The following is a 12,506-nucleotide window of genomic DNA, read 5'->3' as shown; positions in this document are numbered from 1 at the left end:
AAAATATAGAGATTCACCTTAAATAAAATTCTATTTATAACCGTTCTTTCTTTTTTTGTTCTATTTTCAATTAGAATGCTCGCGGAAACACTAAAAAGTAGTATTTTTTTTTTCATATACTTAACCTTAGTGACACGTTTGATTAAGACTTTTCTTCTGCTAGTAGATATCAAAACAGTCTAATAATGAAGTTATATGGTACAACATTAAATTCACTGGATTGAATAATTTATTGATCAAGTAACATTTTTCACGTAAAATATGAAGAGTATGTTCCATTCCTTATCACAATGACTCAAAATTTACCATAACTAACAGATATAATAACTCAGGCCAAAATTACTACTAATAAATAAATAAATAAAAAAGCATCCATCTCCAAAACTGTAGTCAATGAGAAATCTGAAAAGAAAAGAAAAGGCAGATTAATCTTGGTTAAGAGTTACCAGAGCTTCGTTCGGAGCTTATTTACTAAATCTCTGTAAACTGTTACTGAAGTTACATTTGAAGCTTATTTATCTGGATGATTGTCTAGATTATCTCCCAATCTGAGTCGCAAAAGACTTCTTCTGACAATTCAAGCTTCTGAATTGGAGAATATTTTGGCTTACTCTCTGTATTTGATTGCTCTGATTCTACACTGAGATCCTCATAAATGGCTGTGTCGTTGTTTCTCTGATTTCCAGGTTTTACTTCTAGCTTTGTCATGTTTTTCTGAAAGCAAAACATAGGTCAAACTCAAAAAAAATCAAAAGAAAGCCAGCCACTATACATCCAATGTTTCATATCCAATGAGCCCCAATCACATTCTCAACCTTGATCTCCAACCAGAAAAATGAATAAATGGCTACACATACAAAGAAATAAGACAAGAAGAAAGTTGACAGGAAGAAGCCCAAACAGATTAGTGAAAAATGAAAAGTGAAATTTCAGGCAAAAAGATAAACTCGGAGGAAAGGAGGGAAGACCTTGTGAGAGATATGAGCTCCATAGAATTCTGAGCACGAAGACAAATCATCCTTATCCACCAGAACACAGTTTCCATCAAATTCCAGTTCAGGGACAGTGCCGATGCCTGGTTTATTTACATGATGATCAACAGACTCTCCTCCTGCATTGTTTATCCATTAGAAAAATAAAACCAAAAGGAGATACAGAAGATCAACAATTTTCTCAACCTTACAAGTTCGTTTTAGGCATGTGAAGCCAGGAATGTGAACTCTAGTTAAGTGTTAAGTCGTCGGCTTAAGCCCCATTAATAGATCCCCTTTTACCTCCCCTACCTTCCATCCACCGAAATAGGCTATTGGATCAAATGAGAAAATCAATTTTCAACACAAACAGCAAAAAGAAGTCAAAAGCAAGAGGAAGTTCCACTGAACACATTGGAGACAGCTTGAATGCTGACTGTTTCACTGACTCCAAATGAGTCAATCGAATAGCAGAGCTAAGACAAAAAAGCATACCATTTGATATTTCTGGAAGTTCTGCACAAGAATTTATTTCATCAAAATCGGGAAAAGCAGAGTCTTGTGATTCAGTAGAGTTAGGTGAACAAGTTAAAGATGGGACATTCGACATGTCAGCTTTAAGATATGTGAAATCTATGGTTTTCCCCACTTGCATAGAAGGGTCAGATTCTTGGCATTTGACTGATGCGATTATCGAAGATTTAGCATGACCTTCAACTCCGTTATCACCCTCATAAGGTAGTGATGTCATGTTTAAAGTTCTCTCAGTAAAAGCAACTACTCCTGAACTTTTACCAGAAGAGAATGCCTTTTCCGAATTATCCTCAACAGACATCTTCATCACCATATCTGCTTGTGGCTGAAGTGAAAAATCAATATGCACTCCTTCAGCAGTATCCGCAGGGAACACGATGGAGGACGAGTTTGAATGGGAAAGTTCCTTCTTATTATCTTCTTCCACAATGATGTTTGACAGCTCAGAAGCTAGAAGCTGTTTCTTTATATTTTCTTCTGAAGATAAATTACTGGTCTCGTCTTCCTTGGCATCTGACAAAGATGCAGGGAATATTTCTTGAATAAACTCTGAACAAAATTGTTTCAGATTTGCACCAGCTATCTGCAATTGGCTTTCGACATAATCTAGTTGTTCCTGCCAACACACAATTAATCAACTATTCTAAAGCATATCAAGGAACATCAAACGTAGGCAGAAAACCTAATTTCACTTTCCAGAACTCAGAAAAAAACCTAGAGGTTCATAGTTTTTACATGATACGTCAATTAATAACAGCTGCAGCTACCCTATTCCATAGATCTGTTATTATTACAGGAAGAGAAGACATATAAAAAAACCAAAGAGCTGGTAATTTGGATGAAATATATGCCTGTGTATTTTGTGGATGTATGTTTATGAGAGCACCAATTATAATGTCCTACAACATGAAGCGCTCTGGGATTCAAATTTGATAACAAGCAAAGGAAAAAAGAAAACAACAAACAAGAAGGAAAGCTAAAACAATTAACAGCCAAAGAAAGAAAATGGCACTTGAGATATATGGTAAGCCGACTAATGATACCTGAGATCTGGCGTCAACTTCCGAACACAGATTTTCCAACTTAGCCCCAACCTTTTCGATCCAGGCTATGCCTTTACTTGTGAAGTTCATTACGAACGTAAATAGTTTAACTTAGAATAGCTGGTACACAAACACAATTCCTGCTCAAAGATGCCAAAAAGAACTCCAATCTTCAACAACAAGCATGAATAATTGTGATATAACGGATGCAAAATAAGACAACTCTTTGTATAATTGAACCACACTGAGAACATGCTAAGCAACTTTCATATGAATCAGAAGTGCATGTGTGGATGAATAAAGTGCTTGGTGTGTTTCCACGCCCCAAGGCACAAACCAGTTAATAGAGAAACAGAAAGTTAGCAATGTGGTGTTGGATTACATTTCAGTTTCAATTTTCTGTCACTAACATGTAGTTGCATTTGAAAGAAAAAAAAAGACGCAACTCTTAGTTCCTCAAAACAAAAGAAGAATTGAAAGATGAGAATCATCTGATATTGGAAAATAAATTCAAGATATGTGAATGCAAGCAAAGGATACAGAGTATAATTTCAAACAGCTGACACCATTATTAAGGTGAATTTATGTGTACTGTGTTTGACAAATGTCCACCAAATAACATAAGTGATCCAACAAAAAAGAATGTTTTTTCCTTCTTCAAATGTTCACTCCTTAGATATACAGCAGGACTTGAGTCTAATTCAGTATAACGTGAGTCTTCTTCTCCATTTATCCAGACTCCCTTGTATGTTTTTCTGTTTTTGAGTCTTTTCTTTTTGTTGGTATTTACTCTTTGTTGAATGCAGTTTCTTATACATAAAAAATTGTTTTTTAATTAATGTGATCACACGTTTTCGTTACCACAAGGCAATGTGTGGCATCAAAGTTAGATTTTTCGTAAACTAGTTTAATAATCTACAATAACATATGGAAAGCATTTTGATTAAAAAAACACACACATCAATTCCTTGAAAAACATGTGCATTGAGACGAATTAAAACATCCCTGGGAAACTCCATAAACAGAATTACGCTATAAAGATTGAATTAGTCCGCAGTCCCCACAGAACAACACGTTTCGAGCAAAATACCTGAAAATCTTATGTGACATTCAGAAGTATGATTAAAGCTTGCAAAAGGCCAAATGGAACTTTAACCCAATTCAATAAACACTTAGAAGAACTTACACTCCCAAAACAAAACACCAAGTACAGATAAAATTGGAACAACAGGATTCTCAATGTTGATCACGAATTAGAGGAAAGAAACAAAACACATCTTAGGCCCTTACCAAGTTTTCTTTTTTCACTTCATGCAACTAATGAAATCCCAAAAAGTTTCTATTTTTACCCAATACATCAAAATTAAACAAATTGTTTCTGACTTTCCCAAATTAGCAATTAATTTAGCACGAACGAAACAGTATACAAGTACTTAAGAGTCATAATAATTCTCTCAAAACAATGATAAAAGTGTCAAATATTCAGTTAAAGGGCAGATGATTAACAACAAAAACAAACTGATCATCATTCTTGAATTAACGTTCATAACTTACAAGTTGGAGACAGGAAACTCTTTCGGGCAAAAGTAAAAGTTTATAGAGAAAACCCAAATAACCTTAAGGACAATAGATTCATATAAAAGGGTGGATACATAATAATGAGAGAAGAAAGGAAGTAAGAAACTGAAGCAAATTGGGAGAGTAAAGAAGAGGAAGTGGTTCAGTAGCCTAATAGGAGTAGGAAGTCATGCAGTAGAAATCTAGTAGGTGCAGGAGTATTCTGTTTCCATGCTCCTAGTTTGTGTGGTTCAACCTTGTACGAAAAGTACGAGGTGAGAGGGCCCGCAGTCTATGGGTCCTACAATTCCAATTTTTACTCACAAATAATACTAGTAATTAACTTTGGAAAAAGAAAAAAAGTAAAAAAACTAAACTTAGTTAGACTTAGATTTGGTTGAAAATTAAAAAAGAATTTTTGAAGTTGTGTTGAAAAATAACCTTTGGAAGTTGAAGTTGTGTTGGAACATGTATTTTGTTTGGAAAAAAAAATTGAAATTTTGTGAGTGGAAGAAAAATTCTCATCCACAACTGCCTTAAGCCAGTTTTGAGAACTAATAAACTTTTTTCGAATATTCCATGAACAAATAATGTTATCAATTTTTTTTTAAAAAGAAATAAACAAAATCTATGGCCAAATGAAAGCTTAGACTCCTATCCTTCTTTTTTGAAAACTGAAAATTCCCGAGGGTCTTGAATTTTCAAATATCTTTTGGAAACAAATTGTTCTCTTGTGCATGAGTATTTGCTTTGAAAATTGGTTAGGGTCAATGACAACCAATAATATAAAGTCAAATTTTAATAAATTATTTTAAATATATTTAATTTAATTTATTTATGTTTTAATTTAAATGAAAGTTCGAGAGAAAATGTAAGAAAAAATAAAAAAGAATAGATAATTCAAGATATTTATATGACCTTGGTGAATGACAAAATAAATAGATGATTATGAAGAATGAAAAGGAAAAAAAAGAACTTGATTATATAAGTCAAATTTGAAAGAATTGAACACCATAATTTTTTTATCCCGTCAGTTACACGCTTAATTATATTCTCTACCTAAAACATGCATAAAACCAATATAATTTTTGGGGAACGTCTAAAATTTTTAACTTTTTGGAGTAAAAGAATAAAGGCGTTTGAATATTCACTCAATGAAATGTTATAGCAAGTATAAATTTGCACTAAAAAGATAAAAGAGAAAAAAAATAAATAGGAAATTAAGCCACTTCATACTTACAAATCCCCTCCCCCTCGCCCCCCCCCCCAGTACACAATTGTAACTTAATCTATTTCTATCTTCGTAAAGCCCAAATTTTACGTCTCACAAGAGATAGGAACAAAGAGTGGAAGAAATCTTTGTATATAAATTAAAACAAAAACTAATTCATATTTAATTAACCAATCAAAGTAATTATAATTCAATATTTTTGACCAAATTCGGTCGGAAAAATACTTTTATATAAATTAAAATATTAATTTAATAATATTTGTATCTTAATATAGCTAATGTTATATCGAATATAGCTTATATACTATACACATCTTAATATAGCTAATGTTATATCGAATATAGCTTATATACTATACACTTAGTATATATATTATACTATACTATATATTTGTGTGTGTAAATAATAAACCCCAATGGTTATTTAGTATTTGGGGTTTTGACACAGTTACTCACAAAAACGAAATTATTTATCCTTGTCTACCCATTTGTTTTTCTACCCATAAACTAATTACATTTCCTATCCATAGTAGTTTTTGTAGGGAATTTTTTCTTTATTCTCCAATTCTTTTTTATTTCTATGCTTCTTTTCTTCTTCTTTTTCTTTTTTCTTTTCTTTTCTGCTTTTCTTTTTTCTAGTTTTCTTCTTATTTTTTTCTTTTTTTCCTTTTCTAACTTATTTAAATTTTTTTATATTGCCTTTTTCTTCATAATCTAATTTTATTTACCGTTTTTACTATTTTTTATTATTGTTTTTTATACAATAAGAAATATTTAGTAAATATTTTTCACATTTTTTAAAATATAACTAGTACAATATACCTTTTATTTTATTTTTCTTTCTCTTTTTTTTAATTTAATTATTAAACTGAAATAATATCAGTTGTCACTTGATCTAATATTTTAAGTATCACATTGACTGCTATTGAGCACCATAAATTACATAATCAGATTTTAAGAATCAACACGTGATTGCCATGCAAACCTTGATCTCCTTCCCTATAAATATCAGTACACACTCTACCATTAGCAGTAATACAACCAGTTATAGAGCAAGAAAACATAATCTACGTCAACCAAATCTCTATATATACTCGTTAGAATAAAAATGATAATAAAATATTTAAAAATAGAACAAAAGTATAAGTAGCGAAAAATACTTCTAGTACCATGTGATACCAATATGGTATATATGTATACCAACAAAGCATATGATTTCTCTAGAATATTGCTACAACTATCTGCGACTATACTACTCTACCAAAACATTAAAGGACCCAATAAAAGTATGAGAAAATTACATGCTCGTATTGCAAGATAAATATTCACAAAACAACTTGTTCATTTCGTATACTAAGAGGGTATATAGTTGTATGGGGCCGTTCCAACAATTGCCTATAACTATAAAAACTATTAATACACATAATTTATGTCCATCGGCACACAAAAAATCTAGCATTATTGCAACTCATGTTGATATAAATAATTTCATAATACAATTCACTTAAAATGCAGCTAAAACAACCAAAACAATGTTCAAACTACCATATGATACCAATATGGCATATAACTATACCAACATGGTATACCTTTTTACTAGTTAATTTTCGGCAACTATATAACTATACTACTATTACATAACACACATGCATAAAGAGAAAAAAAATAGGGTATCACATATTAATATAATAAGGTATTTCAAGATATTGTACTATATTACTATTATTAAAAGAAAATCAAATATTGTACCAATTAAATGCAGTTAACACAACCAAAAAATAATTCAACTAGCATATGATACCAATATAGTATATAGCTATACTAATAGGGTATATAGTTGAAATGAATTGTATACTAAAATGGTATATTTGTATACTATTTGGGTATACAATACAGTATATTGTTACAATATAGCTATATACCCCTACAACATATTATATACCGTAGCAGTATACTATTAAGTAACTGTGTTCTTCTTCTATTTTCAGTGAAAATATTCGATCTTAATCATCTCAAATCAACTTCAAATATGATCAAACAGTATGAATTTCTAGAAGATACTATGAGCAATATTTAATAACACCCACTTTGAATAAAATAAGAAATCTTCAAAAACAAAAATTGAGTTTCAAGCCCACAATGGTGGATATTCAAACACACATAAAAATTCAGATTTGGGAAGCTACACGAAGGTACTTTAAGCAATATTTTATAGCACCCACATCAAATCAAACAATAAATCTTCAAAATAAAATTTCCGTTTTAGAAGCTTCAAGCTCAACAATGGTGGGTCTTCATACACACAAAAATCATAAGGAAAGCTTGGGTTGAACATCTTAATGAAGATCGATCTATTGAAGATTCAAACCTAAAAGTTTAAACTCATACACATAAAGTTCCAATTTTTTTCTTCAGATCTAAATTTGGATCCACTACTTTGTAATATTTCTCTATTGGATAAAGGATAAGACTCACTGAAAGCTTTTTCCTACTTAACTTTCTTGCTAATGATATATGGAAGAGAGAATTTAAGAATAAAAGGAATTGCTTATTGGAAGTATATGAGAATTAATGTTGTAAAAGGAAGAAAGAGAAAATAGGAAGAAAAACAGGGGGACATATAAGAAAACTTTAAACTTTAAAATTACGAGAAACAGTGAAAGGGAGGCCGGGTAATTAATATAGGTGGGGTAGGTAGATACTGTAACTATTTTCAAAATGGGTAAAAGCCAGTAAATATTTTATTTTTTGTGGGTATAAAGTGTAGTTTCCTCTTAGTATTTAGTATCTTGGTTCTCAAATAATGCAATCTCCAGTTTTACAATAATATCTTTAAGAAAAAAAGATTTTCCAAAGCATTTATCGTTACTACTTTGCTAAATTCATTTTTTAAAACAAATGTAACAATTGTAGCATGTAAAATATAAGTGTAACCAAATTAAGCCTATTAAATCTTACTTAAAGAACCTTAAAACTCAAGAAAAAAGGTATGAATAGGTTAGCAAAATACCAACTTATCAGTTCGCTCCCAAAATTAAGACTTTATGTTCGTTCCTTTTCCACTGATAAATTTACTGGGAAGTACTGCAGGATGGGATATTGGCATGGAATAATGGGAACACCAACTATTTTGGATGTTATTGAGAGGACACACCAATCATGTAATATCACTGGTCATTGGAGACAATAGACTATATTGTGGTTCCATGGATAATTCAGTAAGGGTAAGTTGGTTGGGGTGCAATATGGATTAGCAGATAATATTTTTTTTTTTCTATTTCCTCTTGGTCTGTAGAGAAAGCTAGAATTTTAGGATTCTGCATTTTGACCTAGATTATGCAGTTGCTACATTTTTGTTCAGTGCTGTTGCTATTATGTCTTCAGTTATATGGAACTTTTCGGTGTCTACAGATCTTGACAGTTCATACAAGTGTTGTTATGTCTGTTTTGTGTTGGGGGATCAGTTTCTTTTATCACGTTGATTGGACAAAATATAGTTTTATGCTTGTTCTTTTGTTTGAATTTTCGCTCTCTTAAGCTTATCCCCAATTATGTGTTGATTTGATTGTGCTTGTTTTTATAGGCTTGGGCTGCTAATGAGAGTGGGAACTTGGAAATAAAAGGGAGCGAAAGGCTATGAAGCTTGCCATGAGTCATAGGGGGGTTATTTCAATGTCATGCTGCTTTTCGGTATAATCACTTGTCAATTTGGTTACACTCTTTTCTGGCTTGACCGACACACAAAAGAAGTAGAGATCTACAACAATACATGCCTATAAAAACACCAAAGAGGAAAAGGAGCAAATTATTTGGCATCAACAACTAATGAAGGAGTAAACCTTTTTTCTCTGATTTCAGTAATTAGTTTCATTTTAAAGTTTAGTTTTGTTTCTTGTTTATGCCTCTATGACTATCCGTTGTATTATGAGAGTGATCGATGAGTTTCGGATAGTTAGTAGTTTATATTAATTGAGGTAACTATATTATTTCGTTCCCTTTTACTAGTTTGGTCAATCATTGCTACTGTTTATTTGTTTGATTTCAATTAGTTTATGTGTTGATGTTGTTTTGGTATAAGCTAAATTGACTGGTTTGATAGCCATGTTGTTGCATCCCAAATTGATACTCCACTAATGGTATTGCTTCTAATTGGTAGTAGTTCATAATGAGGATTGTTTTGGTTGTTTTAAGCTCTAGTTGGTAGTATTTTGTTATTGAAACCAACCGGAAATCTCATTTTTTTGCCCAGAAATTCAATTTTTTGACCGACTTCGATCGGAAATTTCAAATAAATTTTCCAAATTTTTTAAATTTCCGATCGAATTCGGTCGGAAATTACGAATTTATATTTTTTTTAAAAATAAATTAAGAATTTATTACAATTTATAACTAATTATTTAATTAGATAAAATCATTATTTTTTAAAATTTCCAACCGAATTCTGTCGGAATTTGAAAATTAAAAAAATAAAAAATTTAATAGTTTTTAACCGATTTCGGTCGAAAATTTGAAAATTAAAAAAAATATTAATAATTTCCAACCGATTTTGGTCGGAAATAAAAGTTTGATAAACCGTCAACGCTTTGAAATTTTCGATTGATTTCGCTAGGTACACATTTGCGACCATCGTTTTCCGACCAATTAAAATCAGCCGGAATTCGGTCGGAAATAGCGGACGGAATTACACTATTTTTTAGTAGTGAATTAATGAATAATGGAATTGGTCATTGCTATGATATATTTAAAATTATGGAACAACTACTCGATGTCACTTTTCAAATCACCTAACCATCCTTGAGTTGGGCTGAAGGAAGAGAGTATACTTTTTAACATAATCAGAACGAACCAACAAACTCTTGTTATTTGGTTTATATCACTCCTTTTTTTTCCCGGTTTGACTCGGATTATAAGTTTGTTGTGGTTTATCGGTTTTCTTTGCACACCCATGTATTGGTCAAAATCTGACCACTGCCATCAAGCTGACCAACGTCCCGGCCTAGCGGCTAGGCGGCGAAAGATGACATAACCCATTCCACATCAAGCATTCTCGATACCCGTCGAGCCAGAAGAAACGATGTCTAGAGGATGACCAAGACATACATAATGTAAGAGCACCAGACCAAGTACATAGCAAAGGTCCCATGACTATATATAGTAAGGAAAAACCTTCGGTTAAGAAGAGGATGAGGCTTCTCCCTCTCTCATTACTTCCCTCCTCTACAATCCTCCCAAAAAACAAAAGGAAGAATTAGCAATCTTCAAAGGAAGATATGTAAAACAACCTCCCCCATTGATTAATGAGAGACACAATGAAAGTTTCAATAAGATTGATTGTATCTATTTCATCTTATATACTATTTATTCTGTTAGCTCATTGGTCTGGAATTTATTATATTTAACTAAGATTTGTCCTTCATTTTCTTTGATTGATTTGTCCAAAAATGGTTCCGATATCTTTTGAGTCAAACAATTTGGCGCTGTCTGTGGGGATTTCTTAGTGAAATTCCCTAGTCTCTTCCAGATCAAAGACAAGAAACACAATTACCCACCGAAAAGAGCGCTAAGGAAAAACCCAATCCACGCGGGACAAAGGCGCAACATAGAAAGGGAAGGAGAGCCGAGTAAAGTCACCGAGTTTAGAAATCCTCGCCCCATCAACCATCAAAATGCCAAACAAAACGAGCAACGTTACAAACTTGCTCTCATTCACCAGTCCAACAGATGAGGGTAAGGAAAATATCATTTTCACTCACCTTCTGCTCTTTGCTCAAGCAGGAACACAAATGTCGCGCGGGCTGTTGATACCCAATTTTTTTCTATATATTTTTCATATGCAAAATACTTTCAAAATAGCATATGTATGCATATATAATCATGTCCAAGTGTTTCATTATTTTTCCAATTTTTTAAAAGATTGTTAAATCAATTTATCGCCTTATTTTATCAGAAAAAACAATAATTATTTTCCAAATTATCATTTTTTTGTAACTCCTTTATTGTATTCTCATACTTATATCAAAATATAGCTAATGTAAGTTTTGCATATTTTTTACAAATTTATTGAGTATTTTAAAATTAAATTGCACATAATTGCAATTTTAGCCTATTTTAAGATTTAATTGCGTTTATAATTACAAAATTGATCCCAGTATTTTTAATTTAACATTTGTGTATTAGTAATTAATTTAGTTCCTTCAATTTGTTTCCAGAAATTATCTTGCTATTTTGTATAAAAGTAAAGAGGGAAAAGTGGTTATTTAATACTAGCCCTACCTATTTAAATTTTAGTCCAAATCGACCCCCAAATTAACCCCAATTTCCATTTCAAATGGACCAGCCCAATTCCTAAACTACCCGCCCTGATCCAATTATGTTCAACCCGCCCGACCCCCTATTAAATCCAGGCCGTTGATCAAAACGATCAACAACCACAATCCCTCTTTTTCTTTTTTAATCCACCAATGCCCCTTAACCCTAAATCATTTCACCTAACCAGTCTCCTCCGAAATCATCCCCTCTCTCAAAAACACTCTCGAACCTTCTCTAACCCTAGCCGCCTCCCATCACTTCTACCTTGAAACCCACCGGGATCCATGGCTTCTCAGGCTATGGAAGTCTTATACCCACCTCCTCTTACTCCCACGCGCCTGATACCTGAAGATTCGAGGCCTAACCATGAAGGGTTGAACATAGACCTCTGTCGATTGGAGGTTCCAGGGTCATCTCCGGCCTTGCTCCGGCGTACCAAGGTTATCTGAGCCTGTTTCTGACCTCTCCGACTCAAATCGATGGCCTTTCAAAGCCTTTCTCATTTCTAGGGTTCTTCTGAAGCCCTAACCTTTCGAGGTTTTTCTCCAATTTCTTTAGATCCGTTGTGTATCTGTGCTCTCTTTGAGTTTTCAAACGATTTCCCTAACTTTTCTTTTGAAAATTACTTTTTTTAAAAAATCTTTCTTTCCGATCTAGGGTTTTCTGAAAAAATGTTTAAGTATTTCTCTGACTTTCTTTCCCTTTTCTTTTGTGTATTTGTCTCTACTGTGCTCCTATATTTTTTATCTACCACGTTCTCGTATGTTCTCCTACTGTGTTCTGTTCTTGCATGTTTTTCTACTGAGTTTTATACTCCATTCTTGTATGTTCTTTTATTACTGTGTTTTATATACTCCATGC

The 12,506-nt window shown here is 32.4% G+C and overlaps 1 protein-coding gene across 2 annotated transcripts; it reads right to left on the bottom strand.

Moving 5' to 3' along the window:
• Positions 1 to 324: 324 nt before the first annotated feature.
• Positions 325 to 4,305, bottom strand: LOC107784291 (uncharacterized). 2 transcript variants are annotated; one of them, XM_016605397.2, is made up of 5 exons: positions 4,103 to 4,305; positions 2,549 to 2,688; positions 1,467 to 2,121; positions 969 to 1,111; positions 325 to 714 (listed from the first exon to the last, which is right to left on the bottom strand). In XM_016605397.2, exons 2-5 carry the CDS (start codon positions 2,636 to 2,638, stop codon positions 532 to 534), a joined length of 1,071 nt encoding a protein of 356 aa, XP_016460883.1. In that variant the 5' UTR covers positions 2,639 to 2,688; positions 4,103 to 4,305; the 3' UTR covers positions 325 to 531. The 2 variants fall into 2 exon arrangements, with proteins under 2 accessions (XP_016460883.1, XP_016460884.1); XM_016605398.2 differs by having other exon boundaries at positions 1,767 to 2,121.
• Positions 4,306 to 12,506: the final 8,201 nt, after the last annotated feature.

This window comes from Nicotiana tabacum, chromosome 3 (genome assembly GCF_000715075.1).
Source record: "Nicotiana tabacum cultivar K326 chromosome 3, ASM71507v2, whole genome shotgun sequence".
Lineage (NCBI taxonomy): Eukaryota > Viridiplantae > Streptophyta > Magnoliopsida > Solanales > Solanaceae > Nicotiana > Nicotiana tabacum.
This window is presented reverse-complemented; position numbering and strand designations above follow the sequence as displayed.

Bases quoted from the DNA above. Each gene is read 5' to 3' on its own strand.
- LOC107784291 (XM_016605397.2), bottom strand. From the start codon at position 2,638: ATGAACTTCACAAGTAAAGGCATAGCCTGGATCGAAAAGGTTGGGGCT. The intron at 2,122-2,548 runs GTATCATTAGTC...GTGTGTTGGCAG, and splicing joins AAGTTGACGCCAGATCTCAG to GAACAACTAGATTATGTCGA. The intron at 1,112-1,466 runs GTATGCTTTTTT...TAAACAATGCAG, and splicing joins ACTTCCAGAAATATCAAATG to GAGGAGAGTCTGTTGATCAT.